General features: G+C 51.1%; 1 protein-coding gene across 3 annotated transcripts in view; it reads left to right on the top strand.

The window, feature by feature from the left end:
- Window positions 1-25,561, top strand: part of SIPA1L3 (signal induced proliferation associated 1 like 3) — a 290,592-nt gene that overhangs the window by 228,767 nt on the left and 36,264 nt on the right. For all 3 annotated transcript variants that reach the window (XM_058426942.1, XM_032173072.2, XM_032173071.2), the window contains exons 13-15: window positions 9,338-9,465; window positions 18,399-18,517; window positions 20,647-21,074. In XM_058426942.1, coding sequence (XP_058282925.1) covers window positions 9,338-9,465; window positions 18,399-18,517; window positions 20,647-21,074 — 675 coding nt within the window. The remainder of the gene's footprint in view (window positions 1-9,337; window positions 9,466-18,398; window positions 18,518-20,646; window positions 21,075-25,561) is intronic.

Here is a 25,561-nt window from a genome sequence, read left to right as displayed (position 1 = left end):
CTTTCCCTGCTCTCTTGCCCAGGCCACCACAGTGGGCTTCCAGCCTTCATCTCACCTCCTCTGGTCTACCTTCCACTCAACAGCCAGAGGGATCTTTTTTTTTTTTTTTTTTTTTTTTGAGACCACTCTGTCGCCAGACTGGAGTGCAGTGGCGCAATCTCAGCTCACTGCAACCTCCGCCTTCCGGGTTCAAGTGATTCTCCTGCCTCAGCCTCCCAGGTAGCTGGGACTACAGGCTCCTGCTACCACGCCCAGCTAATTTTTGTATTTTTAGTAGAGGCGGATCTTCACCATGTTGGCCAGACTGGTCTCAAACTCCTGTCCTCAAGTGATCCGCCCGCCTCAGCTTCCCAAAGTGCTGGGATTACAAGTGTGAGCCCCGCACCCAGCCAGATCTTTCTATATGTGAACATGCCTGTCCCCTGCTCCAAACCTCCCACCACTCCCAGAGCCCTCAGGACACAGCTTGGGCCCCTCCCTGTGGCCACCAAGGCCCCTTCGAGTCTCGTGCAGTGCCACACTTCAGCCACACTGGCCACTCCCAGCTTCCTAGGGGGACTGTCTGTATTTCAGAGCCTTGATGGTGTTCCTTCCTTGGCCTGAATATGCTTCACACTCCTCGCCCATACTCCCCCCATCCTACCAACTCAAGCTTCTGTGCCCCTCTCCAGAACCCTTCTCTGGAGCTCCCTCTTGAGGCAAGGCACTGCCCCCCAATTCCCTGTGTATTTCCTGACCGTGGCCTTGAGCGCTCTCCATCCTTATTAGCCAGCTAAGAGTGTGTGTGCTTGCACACGTGCATGTATGTGCACCTGTAAGAGAGCGAGAGAGAGACAGAGAGCGTAAGCGTGCTCTTCAAGACCTCCCATCACATAGTACAGAGTCCGACACATGGCTGATCTTTGGTATATATTGGATGAAAAGATGGAGTGAGTGGGTTTGTTAAAATGAAACCACCTGCCTTAAGACCAGGGATCAGGCCACCAAACCAGTGGTTCTCAATCTTTAGCAGGCATTGGAATCACCCAGAGGAGGACTTGTTAAAATACAGATTACTGGTCCTGGGCCCCAAATTTCTGACCTGGTAGGTTCGGGGTGCTGCACCAGGGACCATTCTCTGAGAGTCGCCACAGTCATCCATTGTTAGATTCTAAGCCTCTTGTTCAATTGGAGAAACATGCCTACTGTTTCTTCTTCTAGTAGCCACCATTCAGCTTTCATTCAGCGAAGGGTCTCAAGAGCTTTCTGGCATGCCAGGAGGAGTATTTGAGATACTCAATTACGAGGGGATTCTGTAGTCAGCCCTTGCTGACTGTGTTGGAGAGGATCGTAAAAACCACGTGCACTCTGATGAGCACTCTAATAGAGGAAGAGGGAACACAGCCCAGCCCTGGAGGTCTAGGCTGGCTGCCTGGAGGAGGTGATATCTGAACAGAACTTTGAGGGACTAACAGGAGTCTGCCACAGAGAGGAGAGAAAAAGTCATTCCAAACAGAGCAAAGGCCACAGACATGAACAAGCAGGATGCTGTGAAACACAGGAGAATCAGAGACGAATCGGGTGTGTGCGGGACATGGGGTGTGGGGGCACCCAGGTGACATCAGGGGCTGAGGTTGGAAATGGCAGTCAGAGTGACTCACCAGTAACAAAGATGGTGGCAGTGGTGTTACTGAAAGTTCTTGGGAACTGTTGTTTTTTTTTTTTTCCCCTAAAGTTTTGGTATCGCCCTTTATTATTTTCTTTTAACTTTTTATTTTGTAATAATTATTGAGTCACAGGAAGTTGCCAAAAAAAAATACAGGTGGCCGGGCACAGTGGTTCACGCCTGTAATGCCTGCATTTTGGGAGGCCGAGACGGGTGGATCATCTGAGGTTAGGAGTTCGAGATCAGCCTGGCCAACATGATGAAACCCCCTCTCTACTAAAAATACAAAAAATTAGCTGGGTGTGGTGGCACGCGCCTGTAATCCCAGCTACTCAGGAGGCTGAAGCGAGAGAATCGTTTGAACCTGGTAGGTGCAGGCTGCAGTGAGCCAAGACTGTGGCACTGCACTCCAGCCTGGGCAACAAGAGCAAAAACTCCGTCTCAAAAAAAAAAAAAAAAAAAACATACAGGGAGGTCTTGCGAACCTGAACCCCTCACGCAGCCTCCTCTATTGTTAACATCTTGTATGGTTATAACGCAATATCAAAGCAAGAGGTTGACATGGGTACAGGCCTACAGCTTATTCAGAATTCACCAGTTATACATGCACTCATTTGTGTGTGTGTGTCTGTAGCTCTGTGCAATTTTATCACATGTGAAGTGTTGTGTAACCATCACGAGGTGCCTCATGCTACCCTTTTATAGCCACACCCATCTCTTCCCCCCATGCCTAACCCCTGGCAACCATTCACCATTCATCTGTTCTGAGGCTCTTTTTTTTTTTTTTTTTTGGAGACAAAGTCTCACTCTGTCAGCCAGGCTGGAGTGCAATGGCACAATCATATAGGTCACTGAAGCCTCACTCTCCTGGGCCCAAGCAGTCCTCCCATCTCAGCTTTGCAATTAGCTAGGACTGCAGGCATGCACCACCACACCCAGCCAATTTTTCTTTCACAGAGACAAGGTCTCGCTGTGTTGCCGAGACTGATCTTGAAGTCCTTGCCTCAAGCCATCCTCCCACCTGGACATCCCAAAGTGCTAGGATTACAGGCGTGAGCCACCACACCCAACCTGTCTTTTAATTATTCTTATTTCATGATGAGTGTTAGATAAAAGGAATCGTATGTACGTATGCTTCGGAGGTTGTCTTTTTCACTCAGCAGAATATCCTTAAGGTTCATCCGCGTTGTCTCGAGTCTCTAGTTCATTCATTATGCTGTTTATTCCGTGGTCTAGATATATCACAGTTTAACCACTCACCCATCAAAAGACATTTGGGGGAGTGCATATTCAGGGCACTTTGAATCTGTGATGCTGGGTTGAAATAAAGTTTTTTAAAATATTAAAAATATATTTAAAAAAATTTAAAAAGACATTTGGGTAGTTTCCGAGTTTTGGCTATTATAAATATTCATGCGGTGAACATGTACATTCAGGCATACAGGTTTCTGCATGAAAATAAGTTTTCATTTCTCTGGGATAAATGCCCAGGAGTACAATTGCTTACCGTATGGTAAGTCCATTTTTAGTTTGAAAAGGAACTGCCAAACTGTTTTCCAGAGTGTCTGTATCATTTTACATTCCCACCAGCAGAGCGTGAGTGATCCGGGTCTCCACATCCTCACCATTTGGCGTTGTCACTGTTTTTCATTTGAGCTATTTTGATAGGTGTGCAGTGATATCTCACTGTGATTTTAATTTGCATGTTTCTAATGGCTAACGATATTGAACACCTTTTCATGTCTTATTTGCCAACCCTGTATCCTCTTCAGTGAAGTGCCTGTGCGTGTCTTTTGTGCGTCTTCTAATTGGATGTGATGGTGTTCAGTGTCTGAGAGTTGTTTGGACGTTCTAAATACAAGTCCTTTGTCAGATATGCGATTTGCAAATATTTCCTCCCAGCCTTTAGTTTGTCTTTTTTACAGGGTCTTTCACGGAACAAAAGTTTTTTATTTTTTATTTTTATGTATTTATTTATTTATTTATTTTGAGACGGAGTCTTGCTCTGTTGCCCAGGCTGGAGTGCAGTGGTGCCATCCCGGCTCCCAGCAATTTCTGCCTCCCAGGTTCAAGCGATTCTCATGCCTCAACCTCCCATGAAGCTGGGATTACAGGTACACACAACCCTCCCAGCTAATTTTTGTATTTTTAGTAGAGACAGGGTTTCACCATGTTGGCCAGGCTGGTCTCAAACTCCTGGGCTAAAGTGATTCTCCTGCCTTGGCCTCCCAAAGTGCTGGGATTATAGGCATGAGCCACCACACCCAGCCTACGTTTTTTATTTTGATAAGGCCCAAATTATCTTTTTTTTAAATTTTATTTTATGGATCAGGTTTTTGGTGTTGTCTAAGAACTCTGCTTAGTGCTGGGTCCTGAAGATTTTCTCGTGTTTTTTTCTGGAAATTTTACTGTTTTACATTTAAGTCCATGATCCATTTTGAGTTTTGTTTGTTTTAATTTTTGTGTAAGGTGAGAGGTTTAGGTTGAGGTTCCTTTATTGCCTATGGTTGTCTGATTTACTCCAGCGCTATTTATTGAAAAGGTTACCCCCACTCCACTGTACTGCTTTTGTTCCTTAAGGCAAAAATGAGGGAGTGCAGAATTAATTGGATATCCTTGTGTGGATCTGTTTCTGGGTTCCATTGATCTATACACATGATCTCAGTGAGTCCTCCCAGCAACTTCTTGAGGTGGGTAGTTTAATTACCCTCATTTTACAGAGGGAGACTACAGCTCAGTGAGGTGAATTTGCTTGGCTAAGGTCACTCTGCCAGGACGTAACAGAGCCAAGATGAGAACCCAGGACTATGGTTCCAGAGGGCTGACCCTGACACAGCACTTTGGGAGGCTGAGGTGGGAGGATTGCTTGGGCCCGGGCTGTCAAGGCTTCAGTGAGCCAGGTGTGTGACATTGCACTCCAGCCTGGGTGACAGAGTGAGACTCTGTCCCAAAATAATTAATTAAGAGGGAAGGGGCCGGGCTCGGTGGCTCAAGCCTGTAATCCTAGCACTTTGGGAGGCTGAGGCGGGTGGATCATGAGGTCAGGAGTTCGAGACCAGCCTGGCCAAGATGGTGAAACTCCGTCTCTACTAAAAATACAAAAGTTAGCCAGGCACGGTGGCAGGCGCCTGTAGTCCCAGCTACTTGGGAGGCTGAGGCAGGAGAATCACTTGAACCCGGGAGGCAGAGGTTGCAGTGAGCTGAGATCGCACCACTGCACTTTAGCCTGGGTGACAGAACAAGACTCCATGTCAAAAAAAAAAAAAAAAGGGAAGGAACTGGATCACTTGCCCACCCCTCAACCCCTGGCAAGGTCACATTGCACCTCTGTGGCTGTGTTAACTGTGAGGATTTACTCAAGTCACGTGACAGAAGGCTGGCTGCCAGAGTGGAATCTGGGCAAGCAGGAACGGAGGTGATGGCTGCTGGGGTGGCAGCCAACAAGGCTACATCATCTGACCATCATTTTGCCCAGGCATCCTGTCATTCACCTGTCTATTGTTCCATCTGCTGATGTAGGAGATTGACAGAGCAGGCTGGAGCTCTCCTCCCGGCGAGGCTGCTGCCCACAGTCCTGTCTGTCTTGGTGCTTTCCTCTGTGGCCAAGAGGGAAGCTCAAGCCAGCGTCCCATAGCCCAACCCTGCTCCCCGTAAGGTACCTCCCCAGAGTCAGTACCTCCAGCTTCTGCCTGGAGACACCTGAAACCATAGCTAGTCAGCTCATCCCAAAACACCAAACCCTTTATAAAGTGAGTTATCTTCCAAGAAGAGATAATTACTTTAAAATTACTCAGATGAGGTTAAAGACAGCAGTTTGATCTTCTCTTCTGCCAGGGATGTTTCCCCAGAGCTGTGTGTGATGAGATGCTGGAATGTCCCGATTTCCAATCAGTTTGACCAAAATTGGACGGTGATAGACATGGTCCCAAATGGAATATATTCAGCATCCCAATGAATGGTCAACATAGGTCAGTTTACATTGGGATAATAAAAAGTCTTGTTAGTTGGGTGGGGCACAGTGGCTCACACCTGTAATCCCAGCACTTTGGGAGGTCGAGGTGGGCAGGTGCAAGCAGATCACTTGAGGCCAGGAGTTTGAGACCAGCCTGGCCAATATGGTGAAACCCCATCTCTAATAAAAATACAAAAATTAGCTTGGCATCTTGGCGCGTGCCTGTCTTCCCTTGGGAGGCTGAGGCAAGAGAATATCGATTGAACCCTGGAAGCGGAAGTTCTCGTCACTGCTGCACTCCAGCCTAAGCAATAGGGCAAGACTCCGTCCCAAAAAAACAAAAAAAGTCTTGTTAGCAAGAGAAGTACATGGTTGGATAAAGTACAGGTTGTCTGATTGGGGAAAGTAGCTGAGAGATGAAACAAGGTAAACTAAAGAGGAGGGTCTATGTATTATGATTAGGTTTGGCTGCATAGTATACAAAATAGTGGTTCTGACAAGATTGTGCCTTTCCCCACATTGACGGGAAACCAGGCCCCTCCTTGATGTGTTGCTGTCCTTGGCCTTTTGCCTCCTGGTTCAAAGTGGCTGTTCAAGCTGTAGCCTTGAGGAGGCGGTGAGGCAAAGGCACCCACAGCACACTCAGGAGGTAGCTTCGAGGCTGGAAGTCACGTGTGGCGCCTCCACTTTTATCTCATTGGCCAGAGCTGCAAGGGATCCTGGGACATGTAGTCTGGTGATCCAGTCTCATTGCTGCCCCAGATACAGTTGGGATTCTGTTACCAAGGAGGAAGGAGAGGCTAGTTATGGGGAGCAGCCTGCAGCATCCGCCACTCAGACTTTCCGCTCTCCCCGGGCTCATCCTATCCATTTTTCCTGAGTGCTGAGGATTTCACAGTGACTTTTTGGGAAAACTGAGTAAGTGCATCAACACTCCGATCTCCGGCAAGGATGGAGCCACATTTTACCAGGCAGCTAGCCAGGTGTGAAGTCAGCTAGTAAGGTGAAGATTGCTTATAGTCAGAGTTGCTTTTGTAAAATCCCTTTGATTGCTGGAAACTGGGCCCTCAGACATTGAGAAAAGTAAGAATTCACGTTTCGTACTTCCTGTGTTTGGGCTCTGTCTTCCTTTCCTGGAGGTGTCAGAGGTCAAGGTCTGGTTGAGGGCAGGGAGGATGGTGTGTTTTTTCCTGGCAAGTGAGTAGAGTTGAGTTTTCAGAGAGAGCAGTGCCCCTTGAAACACCCCTCTACTGTGCTCAGGGCGTTGAAGCCAGGGGGTTAGAGCAGGGTCCCTGTAAAGACAGTCCTGGCTTTGAGCTGGCAGAGTGACCCTGGATAAGTCAGTTACTTCCTCTTTGGCATCTTGGGGGGTCCCAGTTTATCACTTCACCTCCCCCCACCAGATCCTCCCAAGTTGAAAGTACAGATGCCAGGAGCCAACCAGGGAATTGCAATATCAACACTTTTTTTCTTTTTTTTGAAATGGAGTCTTGTTCTGTCGTCCAGGCTGGAGCGCAGTGGCACAATCTTGGCTCACTGCAACCTGCAATCTCCGCCTCCCGGGTTCAATTGATTCTTCTGCCTCAGCCTCCCAAGTAGCTGGGATGTCACAGGCACACACCACCACACCTGGCTAATTTTTGTATTTTTAGTAGAGACGGGGTTTTGCCGTGTTGGCCAGGCTGGTCTCGAACTCCTGAGCTCGAATGATCTGCCTGCCTCGGCCTCCCAAAGTGCTGGGATTACAGGCGTGAGCCACCACACCTGGCTAATATCAACATTATTAATGGAGGCTCAGTAACTCCCTCAGAGCACAGGGCCTGTGTCAGTGAGGTGCTTCTGGCTGAAGTAACCAAAATTTGGCTCAAACATTGTAGGAATTTGTTGTCTCACAGAAAAGGAAGCTCAGGAGCAGGGCAGGTTCCAGGGAGGGTGAACCCAGCGTCTTGACCACATTATCAAGGGCCAGATTCCTTCTGCCTCCTCTCTTCCACCATCAGAGTGGGTCTCACCTGCAGGCTGGTAGCAAGAGGGCAGCAGCAGCTTATGATGTTAAATCGGGACCCAGCAGCATCTGGAGGGCGAAGAGAGGCCATCTTTTCTTGTCATCCCTCTTAGGAGCAAGGAGATTTCCCAGAAGCCTCTGGGCAGACTTACCCGATTTCAGTCAGACGGTGCTGGGTAACAGACACCTGAAAGTCTCCGTGGCTTAAATCAGCAACGTTTATTTCTCAGCTCCTCTGCAGTTCCACTGCTGGTTGGCAGGGACCTCTCAGGACCCAGGCTCCCCAGGCAGCCAGCAACTCCAGGTCACTTCCCTGACAGCTCAGCTACGAGCGCTGGTCACATGACTCCAGCCAGTCTCAAGAGACTTGGAAGTGTGTCCTGCCATCTATTTGGAAGTGGAGAACTGGAATGTTTTGTGGGCATCTTAATAACTCTCACCTCCGTTCGTGTCTCATCAGCCAAAATTGTGTCACAGGCCTGTCTCTGAACCAGCCTCAGACAGGGAGAAGACTTTGTACCACGAACGGCTGTGATCCAAGGAGGACTGAACATTAGGAAGTGTCTACAAGATTCACCCCATGGTGGGCCGGGTGTGGTGGCTCACATCTGTAGTCCCAGCGCTTTGGGAAGCTGAAGTAGGCAGATCGCTTGGGCCCAGGAGTTCAAGACCAGCCTGGGCAACATGGTGAAACCCATCTCTACAAAAAATACTAAAAATTAGCCGGGCATGGTAACATGCAGCTATAGTACCAGTTACTCAGGAGGCTGAAGTGGGAGGATCACTTGAGCCAGGAGGTGGAGGTTGCAGTGAGCTGAGATTGTGCCACTGCACTCCAGCCTGGTTGACAGAGCAAGACCCCATCTCAAAAAAAAAAAAAAAAAATAGAGAATGCCACTGGGACAGGAGGGCACAGTGAGAGCCTTCTGCCACCAAATCCTAGCCTTGCCTGTGGGTGTGCGAAGCTGGCCTCCAGGAGGACCTCTGTCTAGGGGATAACTTTATTCCATCCACTCCCCAACTCTGTGAGGTAGAAAATGTTACCTCGTGAGCTGGGCATGGTAGAACACACAGAGTTCTAGCCCATCAGCCAGGTGTCCCAAGTGACCATGTGTCAGGAGTCAGCCCCTGCCTAAACACTGGGCATGATGGGGCATCCTTCAGTCCTCAGAAGAAGGACCTACTGTTATCGCCTCTTGACAGCTAAGGAAACTGAGGCTGTGGGCTAGGAAGTGGCTGCATCTGTCTAGGCAAGAAGCCATGGTGAGGTTTGAAGCCCCAGTTGCCCAACTCAGGGCCTGCTACACCCATGAATGCTTCCCAACCTGCTGTCTCCAGCAGAGCAAGGCAGCCCGAGAGAGGCCTGGGGCAGTAGCTGCTGGGGACATTCACCCCATGTCACAGCCAGAAAACAGGACCCCTGAGAGGAGCCCAGGGGTAGGGCTGTCGGCCCAAGCGGCCTCTGCCCCCTCCTTCCCTTAGGAACCCGCCTTGCTCCGCCGCCACCAGCTGCCTGGCAGTCTTCCCAGGCGAGACTCTCATCCCGGACCCGCAGCTAATAACACGTTTCCGGGCTTACTCATCCAGCCTTCCTAACTGCTTTCTCTCTCTCATCCACAGCGGAGCCTCCCATGTGTCTAAAATCACTGGTGAGCAAGGCTTAGGCTCAGGCTCAAGTGGTTTTCGATACAGGCTGGTCTTTCACCCTGGGCACGTCTCTTCTCGTCCCCTGCAGGTACACGGCTGCCCCACACCCCCTGCTATCTCTTGATCCCCACTTCAGCCACGATGGGACGTCCAGCGGTGACTCCTCTTCCGGCGGCCTGACCAGCCAGGAGAGCACCATGGAACGCCAGAAGCCAGGTAGGGCCCCCACCAGCTGCTGCACCCACCCGCCCACCTCACTCCGCAGGACCTCTTACTTAGAGCTTGACAGGCGACACTCCCCCTCCTGTGAGTGACAGATAAAACACAAAAGAAAGCTGTAAGCGCCACGTGTAAGACTAGAGAGGGCACCCAGGAGAGCAGCGGAACCAGCGAGCAAGATCCTTATCCGTCCAGACAGGGCATCAGCAGGTGGCGTCTGCTCCCGCTGATAAGGCCGGAGCTGGCGTGCAGCTGTGTGATACGGAGCTGGGAGCCACCAGGGAAGGTAGCTGAAAAAGATTAAGCATTGTGCTCTCGGGAGCAGGACTGGCTGCGTCCTGTGGCTTTTCATTACATAAACCCTCCTGTTTTGTTTTCAACTTTTATAGACATACAGCACGTGTTAAGAGCCCACATGGCCGGGCGCAGTGGCTCACGCCTATAATCTCAGCACTTTAAGAGGCAGAGGTGGGAGTTCGAGACCAGCCTGGCCAACATGGTGAAACCCCATCTCTACTAAAAATACAAAAATTAGCCGGGCATGGTGGCGTGCACCTGTAATCCCAGCTACTTGGGAGGCTGAGGCAGGAGAATCACTTGAACTTGGGAGGCGGAGGTTGCAGTGAGCCGAGATGGTGCCACTGCACTCCAGCCTGCCTGGGTGACAGAGTGAGACTCCGTCTCAAAAAAAAAAAAAATGGCCAGGCCAAGACGGGTGGATAATAATTTGAGGTCAGGAGTTTGAGACCAGCCTGGCCAACGTGGGGAAACCCTGTCTCTACTAAAAATACAAAAATTAGCCAGTCGTGGTGGTACATGCCTGTAATCCCAGCTACTCAGGAGGCTGAGGCAGGAGAATTGCTTAAACCTGGGAGGCAGAGGTTGCAGTGAGCTGAGATCGAGTCACTACACTCCAGCCTGAGCGACAGAGCAAGACTCTGTCTCAAAAAAAAAGAAAAGAGCCTACATGATGAGGACACAGCCTGATAACCTATCGAAGAGTGGACACACCCAGGCAGGAAACAGAACCTGGCTAGCCTCTCCAAACCCCCATTCCCCTCCCAGTTAGTACCCCCAAAGGAACCCTGTCCTACTTCTCACAGCCTGAGCTCTGCCTGGTTTTGAATTTCATACTGTGTCTATTTTGTGTATGTGTGTCTGGTTTCTGTCACTCAGTGTTACATTTGTGACAGCCAGCCAGTGAATGTACATGGTATTGCAGTATCGGAGTGGTATCCGCCGTTGTCTGAATGAGCCACAATTTATTGCCACCATCTTGGTGTTGATAGACATTTGGGTTGTTTGCAGTTGGGCTGCCTAGAGCAGTGTTGCTAGGAACATTCTTGTGCCTGTCTTTTGATGGACATACGCTCACATTTCTGTAGGGTATACACCTGGGAGTGAAATTTCTAGGTCATATGTTTAACTTTATTTTATTTTATTTTATTTTATTATTTTTTTTTGAGACAGAGTCTTACTCTGTTGCCCCAGCTGGGGTGCAGTGGCGTAATCTCAGCTCACTGCAACCTCCGCCTCCCAGGCTCAAGCGATTCTCCTGCCTCAGCCTCCCAAGTAGCTGGGACCACAGGCATGCGCCACCACTCCTAGCTAATTTTGTATTTTTAATAGAGACAGGGTTTCAACATGTTGCCCAGGCTGGTCTTGAACTCCTGACCTCAAGTGATCCACCCGCCTCGGCCTCCCAAAGTGCTGAGATTACAGGTGTGAGCCACCACACAGGGCCAGTATGTTTAACTTTATAAGAAGGTGCCAAACTGTTTCCCAAAATGACAAAGCATCTTATATCCTGTCCAGCAACATGTGAGAGTTCTAGTCGCTGCATGCCCTCACCAGCCTCTGTGTTTCATTCATTACATGGGCAAGTGATGCTACCACATTGTGGTTTTATTTTATTTATTATTTTTTAAAAACATTTTTTATAGAGACAAGGTCTTGCTATGTTGCCCAGGCTGGTCTCGAACTCCTGGGCTCAGGTGATCCTCCTATCTCGGCCTCCCAAAGTGCTGGGATTACAGGCGCGAGCCACCGCACCCAGCTGACATTGTGTTTGTAATTTGCATTTTTCTGAAGACTGCTAAGATTTGAGCATCTTCTCAATGTGTCTTCCCCATTATTAATCATGTTGTGAACTACTCAGATGAATATTTTAAACATAATTCCATAGAACAAACTTGTAGCCCCTTTGAAGTCTGCGAACCAGCAGATGAATGGGCAAGATGGATTCAGAAAGAAGCAAACAAATGAGCAATGTTAGAAAGCAGTGATGTCAGAGTGGGAGGGGTGAAGATGTCCTCTTAGGGAGTGTCTGAGAATTTCCAGGCAGCTGGGAGAGCTGACCCCATCAGCACACCAGCTCCCCCAGGTGCTGTGGGGTACAGAAGGGGCTGCATGCCCCAAGATTCATGGCCTGGAGAATTCCTCAGTATCTCAGCCCATGGTTCTCTTAAACCAGAGACAGTGTCACGCCTATAATCCCAGCATTTTGGGAGGCTGAGACGGGCGGATCTCCTGAGGTCAGGAGTTCGAGACCAGCCTGGCCAACTTGGCGAAACCCCGTCTCTACTAAAAATAAAAAAATTAGCTAGGCGTGATGGTGCATGCCTGTAATCCCAGCTACCCAGGAGGCTGAGGCAGGAGAATCGCTTGAACCCGGGAGGCAGAGGTTGCAGTGAGCTGAGATCACGCCATTCCACTCCAGCCTGGGTAATGAGAGAGAAACTCTGTCTCAAAAAAAAAAACAAAAACCAGAGACAGTGGTTGGGCTTCAGGGAAGCAGATCGAACTGCTAGGGCCTCAGCCTCTTTGCTGCCTCCAGGGCGTGCATGGTTTGCTCCTGTCCTAAGCACATTTGATCATGTCACTGCCTGCAATTCTGTCTTCTTTGCTCCCAGACAGATAGATTTGGATCCCTTTTTTCCTTTTTCCTCACCAAGTTCAGAAAAAGAGAAAAGTGTTGCTTGGCTATTTCATTACACACCAAAGTACAAAATGGGGAGGAAATGTTTCCTGCATATACCGTGGGCCCCAAATAAGAAACTCACCGTTGCCCTTCCCTTCCCTCTTCTGTCCCCTGGAACTTGGCTCCCCTCTCACTTCCTTGGGACCTTGTTATAGTTGACTCCTAAAATTGCCGCTGCCACACACACACACCCACACGAATCAGGGGAATCTGTGTTTAGAAATCATCATGAGGATGGGCACGGTGGCTCACGCCTGTAATCCCAGCACTTTGGGAGGCCAAGGCGGGTGGATCACTTGAGGTCAGGAGCTCAAGACCAGCCTGACCAACATGATGAAACCCTATCTCTACCAAAAATACAAAAATTAGCTGGGCGTGGTGGCATGCACCTGTAATCCCAGCTACTCAGGACGCTGAGGCAGGAGAATCGCTTGAACCTGGGAGACAGAGGTTGCAGTGAGCTGAGATCACGCATTGCACTCCTGCCTCCGAGACAGAGTGGGACTCCGTCTAAAAAATAAAAAAAGAAATCATTGCGAGGTCTAGAATGTATTCAAGACCCAGAAAAAAGGCCAGGGACAGTGGCTCACACCTATAATTCTAGCACTGTGGGAGGCTGAGGTGGGAGGTTTACTTGAGGCTAGGAGTTCGAAACCAGCCTGGGCAACCTAGTGGGACTCAGCCTCTACAAAAAATAAAAAAAAATAGCTAGGTGTGGCAGTGCGCACCTATGGTCCCAGCTGCTCAAGAGGCTGAGGTGGAAGGATGGCTTGAACCCAAGAGTTTGAGGCTGCAGCGAGCCATGATCCACTATACTCCAGCCTGGGCGACAGAGCAACACCTGTCTCAATAAAATAAAAAAAATTTTAAAAAAGGTGGTTCACTAAAGATGGCAAGGATCAGGCTTCACAGCAGATATGGGGGTTTGCCCAGCCCCGATAGAGTGAGCCATCCTAATAACAGCCGCACAGTTTTGTGGATTGTCCAGTGTGCACGCTGCACATGACTTTGTGTTTAGTCATCTCAGGAACGCGACAGGGTGGGCACTGCAACTGTCCCTGGTTAGAAAGGAGGACGATGAGGCACAGAAAGGTTGTCACTTGTCCCAGGTCACTGCTGGTGAGCAGCATAATCAGGATATGAACGGAGCCCTGTTGGGTCCCAGAACCCCTCTGTAAGCTCCACCCACAACCCCTCACTCACAGAGTGTGAGCGCTTCCCAGGCCTCAGAGCACCCAGGTTGGGAGGGTGCCTCCACGGTCGCCGGCTGCCCGGAGACTGTGCCTGGCCCAGGGTTTTAGCACATCTCTCACGCTGTCCCCTGCCCAACATGTCAAGTTTGGGGTAGGAAGGCCAGCAGGTCACTGAGGGCTGATCCAGAGAACTAGGGGACAGGATCAGGGCCTTTTGAGGGCAGAGCTGGGGCAGGAGAATGCAGGGGCAGCCAGGATGGGGAGGAAGCTGCCCTTTGACCTGTGCATGCATTCAACGGATGATGCCACCAGGCTGGGCGTCAGGGATACCGGGTGAGCCAGGCAGGCATGTTTTCTGCCTTATTGGAGCTGAAAGTTTGGTGGGAGAATTGGACAATAACAGGGACACGATGATGATAAAACATTAACAGTAATGCCGAGTATAAAGTGGAAACTAGGCCGGGCACGGTGGCTCACATCTGTAATCCCAGCACTTTGGGAGGCCGAGGCAGGCGGATCACTTGAGGTCAGGAGTTCGAGAGCAGCCTGGCCAACACGGTGAAACCCCATCTCTACTAAAAATTAGCCAGGCATAGTGGCGGGCGCCTGTAATCCTAGCTGCTCGGGAGGCTGAGGCAGGAGAATCACTTGAACCCGGGAGGCAGAGGTTGCAGTGAGCCGAGATTGTGCCACTGCACTCCAGCCTGGGCAACAGAGCAGTCTCTGTCTGAAAAAAAAAAAGTGGAAACTGTCACAGTGTGCAGAAAGAGATTTGTAGGGTTTGGGGAGCATCTCTGAGCAAATCACATTTCAGGTGAGGTTGGAATAATGCAAAGAAGTCAGTGGGGATGAGAACATTCCAGGGAAAATGAACAGCTAGTTGGAGACCCTGAGGTGGTGGCGACGAGGCCCATGTGGTGAGAACTGAGATCAGGGAGGGGACAGGGGCAGAGTATGTGGAGCCTTGTGGGCCATGGGGAGGCCATTGTCCTGTACTGAGAGTGGGACAGGAGCCGCAGGTCTCAGTCTCCTGCGCAGAGGAGGGGCGGGATCTGACTTGGGTGTTCCCAGGAGCCCCTGGCTACAGATTACTGTCAGGTGGCGTGGGAGCAGGACCAGGTGGGGACAGAGGTAGGCAGAGATGCACGATTCTGGATATAGTATTTTAAAGGCAGCGTTAACCACATTTCCTGATGATGCCTAGTTGTGGGCATGAGAGAAGTCAAGGATGCCACAGGGGTTTTGGCCATAGCAGCTGAAAGGAGAAGCCATGAACTGAGCAGGAAAACCGTGGGAGATGCAGGTTTGGGGGAAGGTACAGCCCTTGGCCTTGGCCTTGGCCTTGGCCATGTTCGGTGAGAGGTGCCCGATAGATACCCAAGTGGAGGTGCTGCAGGGCAGCCGAGTTCAAGTCTCAAGTCAGGGGCAGAGGTCAGCCCAGAGGCAGAGCGCTGGAGTTGTCCGTTATCTGTGGTTTTTGAGGCCAGATGTGACTGCCATGGGCTTCGCTCTGTAGAAATGTGGTTTCCCAGCATGACTGCCTGCCTCCCGGGGAACCGGCCCCTTCTGGGCATATAAGGATGCCCCAAAGAGGAAAACCATCAATGGAGGCAGAGCAGGTAGACAGAGAGGCCGGCCTCCCCACTTTCTCGCATCCATGGTTCCCGAGTGAAAGCCACCCAGGCAGTGACACCCTCAACTGAGACTAGACCACGTCCAGCCAGGCCATTCTCTGCGGTGGCCCTGAGTGCTCTGCGCAGTCACCCAGGCCACCTTCCCCAGCAGGAACGTGGGCCCGAGAGTACCCTGGGCTTGCACCAGAGGTGGCAGTGTGATTGCGAGCTCGGGGTCCCACAGGCCTGGTGGGCAGTTCTGAGTCGGGCATGTGCTTGGTGTGTGGCCTCAGCAGTGACCTCCTCCCCCTCAGTCTCAGGTTCCACTCCTGTAGTGGACATCCTAGGTGTCTCTCTTTCCAGGGCAGTTTGTGGGAGGTCCAGTGAGATAATGCCAGCCAAGCCCACGGCCCATCATTAGGAGAACAAGACCTCCTGCCCATTGGGCACTCACTGTCCACCACTGCCAGCATTGCCGTTGTTGGTGAAGCCGAGGGAGGAGGCAGGGCTTGACAGCACAGGTGCTAAACCAGGCCAGCCTGAGCCCCACGTTCTGCCTGGCTCTTTCCCGCTGTGCAACCTTGGACCAGCTGCTTAACCTCTCCGAGTCTTGTTCCACATCTATCGGAGATGCTCCTGATACCCACTTCACAGTGGTACTGGGAGGACGCAGCAGGGTAATGTACACAGAGCGCTTATGAATAGCGCCTGACACAGAACACACGCTTAATGGGAATTATCATTATGTTAATGATCTTGAATACCATAGTGATCAAAAGTCAGCTTTGGGGTTAAACCACCAGCGTTCAGCTCCTCAGTTAGTGCATTTGTAATTTCCATAGATAATATCTAAATGCCCTCCACTAGGGTTGGTCAATTTTTATTTATTTATTTATTTTATTTATTTATTTTTTTTTTTTGAGACGGAGTCTCGCTTTGTTGCCCAGACTGGAGTGTGATGGCATGATCTCAGATCACTGCAACCTCCCCTCCCAGGTTCAAGCAATTCTCGTACCTCAGCCTCCCAAGTAGCTGGGGCTACAGGCATGTGCCATCACACCCAGCTAATTTTTTTTTATTTTTAGGAGAGACAGGGTTTCACCATGTTGGTCAGGCTGGTCCTGAACTCCTGACCTCAAATGATCCCCCCACCTTGGCCTCCCAAAGTGCTGGGATTACAGGCATGAGCCACCGCGCCTGGTCAATTTTTTTTTTTAAGGTCAACAAGATACTTGGTTCAGGCATACTGACTAGGCTGGAGAGGTTAAACCAGTTGACATCCACAGCAGCTGCTACTCTTTTTTTTTTTGAGACGGAGTCTCACTCAGTCGCCAGGCTGGAGTGCAGGGGTGCAATCTCGGCTCACTGTAGCCTCCTCCTCCCAGGTTCAAGAGATTCTTCTGCCTCAGCCTCCCGAGTAGCTGGGACTACAGGTGCACACCACCACATCCAGCTATTTTTTGTAATTTTTTTAGTAGAGACGGCGTTTCACCATGTTGGACAGGATGGTCTCAAACTCTTGACCTCGTGATCTGCCCGCCTCGGCCTCCCAAAGTGCTGGGATTACAGGCGTGAGCCACCGCGCCAGGTCTGACATCCACAGCAGCTGCTACTCTTAAACCTGCTTCACCTTTGGACCAGCAATTCCACCAGTAGAACTCTCTGTCCCACACACAATCCCACGCTTGCTCAAAGTCACATGTAGAGGGAAGGCCATTGCAAGACTGTTGAAGATAACCTAAATATCCATCAGTAGGAAACTGGCAGGTCATTGATATACATTCACTTAGTGCAATACTATTAGGGTAACATCACGTTCAATTATGTGAAGACCTATTGTGAAGATATAAACAGAAAAGCAAGTATAGACATATTACAAAATGAAAAATTAAATTGTAGGACAGTGTTTATCATGATTCCATTTTTGTTTTTTTAAAAAAGTTATGGGCCGGGCACAGTGGCTCACATCTGTAATCCCAGCACTTTGGGAGGCTGAGATGGGTGGATCATGAGGTCAGGAGTTCGAGACCAGCCTGGCCAAGATGGTGAAACCCTGTCTCTACTAAAAATACAAAAATTAGCCAGGTGTGGTGGCCAGTGCCTGTAATCCCAGCTACTCGGGAGGCTGAGGCAGGAGAATCACTTGACTCAGGAGGCAGAGGTTGCAGTGAGCCGAGATCACACCACTGCGCTCTAGCCTGGGTGACAGAGCAAGACTCATCTCAAAAAAAAAAAAAAAAAAAAAAAACTATGTACATAAAATCAACAAAGGATTGCTACCTTGCATATGTAAAGAACTCTACTAACCAATAAGATAAAAGATAGTCTGGGCCAGGTGTGGTAGCTCACACCTGTAATCCCAGCACTTTGGGAGGCCCAGGCAGGTAGATCACGAGGTCAGGAGTTCGAGACTAGCCTGGCCAATATGGTGAAACCCTGTCTCTACTAAAAATACAAAACAATTAGCTGGGCGTGGTGGTGCCACGCCTGTAATCCCAGCTACTTGGGAGGCTGAGACAGGAGAATCACTTGAACCCTGGGCGGTGGAGGTTGCAGTGAGCTGAGATCACACCACTGCACTCCAGCCTGAGTGACAGAGCGAGACCCCATCTCAAAAAAAAAAAAAAGACAGTCAAGCTCATAGATAAATGGGTAAAGGAGGCTAGGCATGGTGGCTCACACCTATCATCCCAGGACTTTGGGAGGCTGAGGCAGGAGGATCACTTGAGGCCAGGAGTTCAAGACCACCCTGGATGCCGTAGCAAGACCTCAAAAAAAAAAAAACTAGCCAAGCATGGTGATGCACACCTGTAGTCCTAGCTACTTGGGAGGCTGAGGCAGGAGGATGGCTTCAACCCAGGAGTTCGAGGTTACAGTGAGCTATGATCATGCCATCGCACTTTAGCCTGGGTGACAGGGAGAGAGGGAAATGGGATATTGTACGGCTTCATTGAGGCTCTCAGAACGGTGTCTGGCACATAGTATGTGCTGAGATGTATTCTCTGTTACTGAGTGTTGCACTCCAAGGCGTAAACTGATGGGGTCATGCCGTGGGTGAGCAGACAGGCTGGCAGAGGGGCCAGATTCTTCAGGCCCTGGCCTGAGTCACTCCTAACCACTGGTGTGTCTCCTGTTTTCCTACAGAGCCTTTGTGGCATGTGCCCGCCCAGGCCAGGCTGTCAGCCATAGCCGGAAGCAGTGGGAACAAGCACCCATCCAGGCAGGATGCAGCAGGCAAAGATTCCCCCAACAGGCATTCCAAAGTGAGTCTGGGCCCCACCCTGCCCCACCAGGGAAGCCAGGCCTACCTGGGTGTGGCCTCTGAGCTTCACACTTGAGCACATCCTCCACCTCTGCCACCTTCCACTCAGCAGAAGGGTTGAATACTTGGTCTGAGTTGGAACCAAGCAGGTTCACATTCTGGCTCCAGCCCTCATCAGCCGGGTCATCTTGGGCAAATCCCTTTACCTCCTCGAGCCGCAGTTTCCTCATTGTTCCATCAGTCGTGGTAAATCAGCTGCTGTAACAGACAGCCCCGAATCTCAGTGACTTCATACAGTGCAAGTGGATTTCCCTCTCCTGTAACAGCGCAGTGCAGCTATTCAGTGAGCATCTACCCACCATTCACGTGGTGATTCAGAGCCCAGGCTCCCTCCCTCTTGTGGCTCTGCTGTCCCTCAGAGGTTCCAAACCCTCTGCTGGGTCCCTGCATCTTTCCAGCAGTGGAGGTGAGTGGGAGAAAAGATCACATGGGAGGTGTTTTTTAGTCCAGGCCTGGAAATGGCACGAATCACTTCCATTCCATCACGTGGCCACACCTGACTGCAAGGGAGACTGGGAAATGTAGTCTTGCATGTCCCAGGAAGGCTGGGAAATGTAGTCCTGTGTGTCCAGGAGGAGGAGATGGTTTGCGGGGGCTCTTGGCAATCTCTTTGTATCCATTCATTCAGTGGGTGTTTGACAAGCGCTTACAACACTCCAGGCATTGGGACCATGATGATGAAGAGGACAGACCAGCCCTGTCCTCAGGAAGCTGACTTCCCAGTGGAGGCAGCAAGCAGTAAGCAGATAAACAGATCTGTTGTATAAGAAAAAGCACGGGCTGGGCACAGTGGCTCATGCCTATAATCCCAGCACTTTGGGAGGCCAAGGCGGATGGATCACCTGCAGTCAGGAGTTTGAGACCAGCCTGGGCAACCTAGTAAAACCGCGTCTTGTATTTTGTAAAAATACAAAAATTAGCCGGGCGTGGTGGCAGGCACCTATAATCCCAGCTCCTTGGGAGGCTGAGGCACAAGAATCTCTTGAACCCAGGAGGCAGAGGCTGCAGTAAGCCGAGATTGCACCACTGCACTCTAGCCTGAGCGACAGCAGAGCGAGACTCCATCTCAAAAAAAAAAAAAAAGAAAAGAAAAGAAAAAGCACAGTCCAGAGGAGAGAGTGACAAGCACTGCAGCTCGAGGATGATGTGGTCAGAGAGGGCCTTTGAGGGGGTGACCTTTGAGCGGAAACCTTGAGTGAAGGAAGGGGGGGCCCACGAAGATCTCTCAGGGGAGAGCATTGCAGGTAGAGGGAGCAGCAGGCGCAGAGGCCCTGAGCGGGGTTGCTCAGTGTGTTCAAAGAACAGCAAGGGGGCCACCATGGCCGCAGCAACGTGATCGGGAGGGAGGGGAGTTGGGGAGATGAAGTTGGAGACCAGGACCCAAGCATCAAAGCCCCGTGGGCCATGCTGGGAACTCTCACTTGTGCCTGGAGTAAGATGGAGCCATAGGTGGGGGACATCATCTAACTCAGGTGTTCCCAGCCTCCTGCTGGCTGCATGTGGGGAATAAACAGGGGGATGAGGGTGCAGAGAGACCAGGGAGGAGGCTGCTGCCCTGGCCCCGGGGGGAGGACAGGACAGGCATGGACAGGACCAGGCGGAGCCATGGAGCAGGAAATGACAGGTCCCGGATCTGTGTTGAGGACGCGGGCAGCAGGGTTTGCTGTTGGGCTGGATGTGAGTGAGAGCAAAAGCGGGGTCAAGGTGAGTCCACGGCTCTTGGCAGGGGCAGCTGAAAGCACGGCCGGTGTCACTGAGACAGGGAAGATGCTGCCGAGGTCAGTCTTAGATTCGCTGAGATGTGGGAAGCACGTTCTGTGTGTGATGTCATTTGTTCCTCTGAGCAGCCCCACGAGACAGGCTTACTATCACCCTCCATTTTACAGATGTGGAAACTGAGGCTAAGGGAAGGTAAACCACTTTCCCAGGGTAGCACGGCCAGTAGATGAGAAGCCAGGATTTGAAGCTGTCTGGTCCCAGGGTTCAGGCCCAGGCGGAGGGAGGACCCAGCAAGGGAAGATGCGCCCCTTCCCTGGAGTCTGGGAATGACACGCTTCTCTTGCCTCTCAGGGAGAACCTCAATACTCAAGTCATTCCAGCAGCAACACCCTCTCCAGCAACGCATCCAGCAGCCACAGCGACGACCGCTGGTTCGACCCCCTGGACCCCCTGGAGCCAGAGCAAGACCCCCTCTCCAAGGGTGGCTCTAGTGACAGCGGCATCGACACCACCCTCTACACCTCCAGCCCCAGCTGCATGTCCCTGGCCAAGGCTCCACGGCCCACCAAGCCACACAAGCCCCCTGGAAGTATGGGCCTTTGTGGCGGGGGTCGCGAGGCCGCTGGGAGGTCCCACCACACAGACAGGCGGCGGGAGGTCTCCCCTGCCCCCGCAATTGCCGGCCAAAGCAAGGGCTACCGACCGAAGCTGTACTCCTCCGGCTCCAGCACCCCCACGGGACTGGCGGGGGGCAGCCGAGACCCACCAAGGCAGCCCAGGTAAGCTATTGCACCTAGTCTGGGTTCTGACCACCTTCCACTTCGCCAGTTCTACTTCTGCGTTCCTGATGGTGGGGTTCTCCTCCCTAGAAACACACTCACGGATGAATGCGCCTAGTCATTGGTTTGCTGACAGAATTGGGGAGCTCATGGACCTCTGCCTTATTGCCCAACCATCAGCCTTCAGGGACCCCAGGTGGAGGGAAAGAAACCCCTGGCCTTCTGTCTCTGGTTCTCTCTGACCCTCTGTCTCTTTTTTCTTTGCTCTCTTCTGAGACCAAAAGTTTTTATGCTTTCTAAAGGGTCACAGACTGCATCTGTTAGAGTGCACTTGGCTGGAGGCAATAGGAAACCTGACCCACTGTGGCTTAACAAATAAAGCTGTAACAAAGAGTCCCCTGACATGAAGTCCAGAGAGGGCAGAGCCAGGCTAGTGCTGTGGCTCGTGGAGAGCCTCAAGGATCGGCGCTCTGTGTCTCCCTGCTCGGCATCTTTACCATGCTGGCTTGTGTCTCACGGGCCTTGAGATGGAGCTGTGGTGCCTGGCGAGTGGCAGTTGGGGACAGAGAACGGGAAAGTTGGCAGCCTCTGAGCACCTTTCCCTTCCTATGGAGAAAGCCTTTCAGCATAGAACCCCTTTCAGCAGCTGGCATCACGGGGCCATCCCAGCTACAAGGAGGTCTGGAAAGTTGTAGTTTGGTCTTCCAGGCTCTACAGTATAGGGTGATGGTCCCCACAGAAGCCCTCGAAGGCTTGTTCAGCCCAGCTGCTGGGCCCCACCCAGAGTTTCTGATTCAATAGGTCGGAGCAGGAGACCTGAGAACATGCATTGGTGTTTTTTGTTTGTTTGTTTGTTTGTTTTTTAGACGGAGTTTCGTTCTATTCACCAGGCCGGAGTGCAGCGGTGCGGTCTCGGGCGCACTGCACCCTCCACCTCCCAGGTTCAAGCGATTCTCCTGCCTCGGCCTCCAGAGTAGCTGAGATTACAGGTGCCCACCACCATGCCCAACTAATTTTTGTATTTTTAGTAGAGACAGGGTTTCACCATGTTGGCCAGGCTGGTCTCAAACTCCTGACCTAAAGGGATCCGCCCACCTCAGCCTCCCAAAGTGCTGGGATCACAGGTTTGAGCCCCCGTGCCCGGCTGAGAATATGCATTAAGTTCTCAGTAGATACTGATGCTGCTGGTCCCAGGACCACACTTTGAGAGCCACTCGTAGAGAGGCAGACGGGAGTAAGAGAGAAAGAGCAGGCATTGGCCGGCACAGTCCGCAGTAGAATTATGTCCACTTATACAGAAATATCTATGTTAAAAAAAAAAAAAAAAAGTGGCTTTGAGCAGTGGCTCACACCTGTAATCCCAGCACTTTGGGAGGCCAAGGCAGGCGGATCACAAGGTCAAGAGATCGAGACCATCCTGGCCAACATGGTGAAACCCCATCTCTACTAAAAATACAAAAATTAGCTGGGTGTGGTGGTGCGCACTTGTAGTCCCAGCTACTTGGGAGGCTGAGGCAGGAGAATGGCTTGAATCCGGGAGGCGGAGGTTGCAGTGAGCCAAGATCACGCCACTGCACTCCAGCCTAGGCAACAGAGCAAGACTCCGTCTCAAAAAAAAAAGGTGAGGCAGTGGTTTCCAAAATCTTAACCTGTGTGTGTGATACACTTTGATCCAGTCTACTCTATTTAAAAACGCTTAATGCTGATCAGTCCCCACTCAAAGGATTTCATGGCTTACAGTGTTCTCTGACAGATTTGAAAACCGCTGTGTTTGAGTGACTGTAGTGTCAGCACTTCCCCGGGCACACCGTGATCCAAGGGTCTCCTTAAGTCAGAGAGCCAGGAGAAGGGCTGAAGGAGGAAAGAGGAGACAGACAGAGAGAGAGACTGTCTGAATGTTTTAGATCTCTCAGTCCATCTCCCTAGACAAGTGGCTGTTTGTTTTTCAGGAACAGGGTCCTGCTGTATCACCCAGGCTGGGGTGCAGTAGTACGACCATAGCTCACTACAGCCTCAAATTCCTCAGCTCAAGTGTTCCTCCCACCTCAGCCCCCCAAGTAGCTGAGACTACAGGTGTGTGCCCCCATGTCCAGCTAATTTTTTAAGTTTGTTAATAGAGAAGAGGTCTCACTATGTTGCCCAGGCTGGTCTCAAACTCCTGGGCTCAAGCGATCCTCCTACCTCAACCTCTCAAAGTGCTGGGATTACAGGCATGAGCTACCACACCTGGTGACAAGTACCTCTTAATCTTTTGAACACATGGACTCTTTTGAATGGCTCCTTCATTCATTTATTCATTCACTCCATTCATAAGTATTTCTTGGGGATTTGCTCAGTCCCAGACACTGCTGGGAGCTGAGAGAAATCACGAGCACATTTGGATGAGGCCCCCAGACCTCACCACCGCCCACTGTCAAATGAGGGAAGCAGATGAGAATCAGATAATCACTGAGACAAATGAATAACTGTGCCTACCAGGGCCGGGCATGGTGGCTCACGCCTATAAACCCAGCACTTTGGGAGGCCGAGGTGGGCGGATCACCTGAGGTGAGGAGTTCAAGACCAGCCTGGCCCACATGGTGAAACTCCGTCTCTACTAAAAATACAAAAATTAGCCGGGCGTGGCGGCGGGCGCCTGTAATCCCAGCTACTCGGGAGGCTGAGGCAGGAGAATCCCTTGAACCTGGGAGGTGGAGGGTGCAGTGAGCCGAGACTGCGCCACTGCACTCCAGCCTGGGGAATAGAATGAGACTCCATCTTAAAAAACAAACAAAAAAACACCAATACATTGCACTCCATGGAGCCACAAGAATCTATACCAGGGGTCTCAGGTCTCAGTTGCAGTAGCCCCCATTCCAGGCACAGGACCACCACCTTGGCGAACCTGAACAACTGGGAGCATTTGAAATCCAAGACATAAAGACAGCCAGGCCTGGAGTAGACTGTGGCTGAGATGGGAGGGTGGGTATGCAATAACCCTCTGTCTAAGGAAGGGATCTGCTGAACCCAGAAATGCAGGGAATGAAATGGGAGAGGAGCCCTGCTGCAAAAGAGGGCCCTGCGGTTGGGAGCTTTAATTTACATACAGACAATTGATGCTAATTGCAAATCATTCTTATCTGCTCATTAAAGCTGCTTCCTGAAGTTTTCTCCTAGGCAACCAGGCTTGAGTGTGGCACAGCATTTCCCAAAATGGGGTGCTTGAGGTGATTTGGGTAGTGCGGGGAGGAAAATGTTTTATTTTAAATGGATATATGCTTGCTTTCATGAGTATTAGGAAAAAGAGTTTGCAACTCACCCCCTGATTTTACGGATACCATCTTGGACAAGTTAAGGAGAAAATAAAATGAGTTGATTTAAAAAAACATGTCCAGGCCTGTCGCGGTGACTCACGCCTGTAATCCCAGCACTCTGGGAGGCCAAGACAGGTGGATCACTTGAGGCCAGGAGTTCGAGACCAGCCTGACCAACACGGTGAAACCCCATCTCTACTGAAAATACAAAAATTAGCCAGGTGTGGTGGCGCATGCCTGTGGTCCCAGCTATTCTGGAGGCTGAGGCGGAAGAATCGCTTGAATCTGGGAGGCAGAGGTTGCAGTGAGCCGAGATCACGCCATTGCACCACTTCAGCCTCAGCAACAGAGTGAGACTAAGTCTCAAAAAAAAAAAGAAAAAGAAACATGTCCATGTGGATAAGGTGGATAAGAGTGTGGCCTTCAGTGTTAGCCCACTTGTATTCAATCCTTCCCTTGGCCACTTCTTGGCTGTGTATCCCCAGGCAAGTGACTGAACCTCTCTGGGCCACAGTTTCCTCATCTGTAAAACTAGGGATAAACCACATACCTACCTCATAGGGATGTGGTGAAGATTGAATGTACCCTTAGAACAGTGCTTTGACTTGAAGACTGCCTGTCAGAATCATGGGGTATGAAGGTGTATTTGAAAAACACATAGAAATGAGGCTTTGCCTCAGATTCACGAAATCAGAATATCTCCCCTGGTCCAAGACCTGTTACAGCCAGTGCTGGGGACACAGCGGTGACTGGGGGAGCCCCAGTCCTGCCTGACAGACACATTCCCAAACAGAGATAGCCCAGAGGGGTCAGGTCAAGATGGGCAAGGCCCAGGCAGAGGGGTCAGGGTCAGGGTAGGGGACCCAGGGTGAAGGGTCAGGGCTGGGATACAAGGGAGCCGGGAAGAGGGGTCAGGGTAAGATGAGGGGGCACAGGTAGAGGGCTCAGGGTGGGATGGAGGGGACCAGGCAGAGGGGTTGGGGCCATGATGGAGGGGTACAGGGAATGTGGGATCCCAAAGGGGGCCCCCCCAACCCAGTTGTGAGAGGGGCCAGCTTAGTTGTGGGAGGGGCTTTCCTGGAGAAAGAGTCTGAGCTGGCCAGGGAAGTCAGGAGGGAAAAGCAGTCCAGACAGAGAATGTGGCGACTCCTACCATCCATCTCACCCCACCTCACTCCATTGGCCTCCCACGGT

The sequence above is a fragment of the Hylobates moloch genome, unplaced genomic scaffold (genome assembly GCF_009828535.3).
Source record: "Hylobates moloch isolate HMO894 unplaced genomic scaffold, HMol_V3 SCAFFOLD_13, whole genome shotgun sequence".
Classification (NCBI taxonomy): domain Eukaryota; kingdom Metazoa; phylum Chordata; class Mammalia; order Primates; family Hylobatidae; genus Hylobates; species Hylobates moloch.
This window is presented reverse-complemented; position numbering and strand designations above follow the sequence as displayed.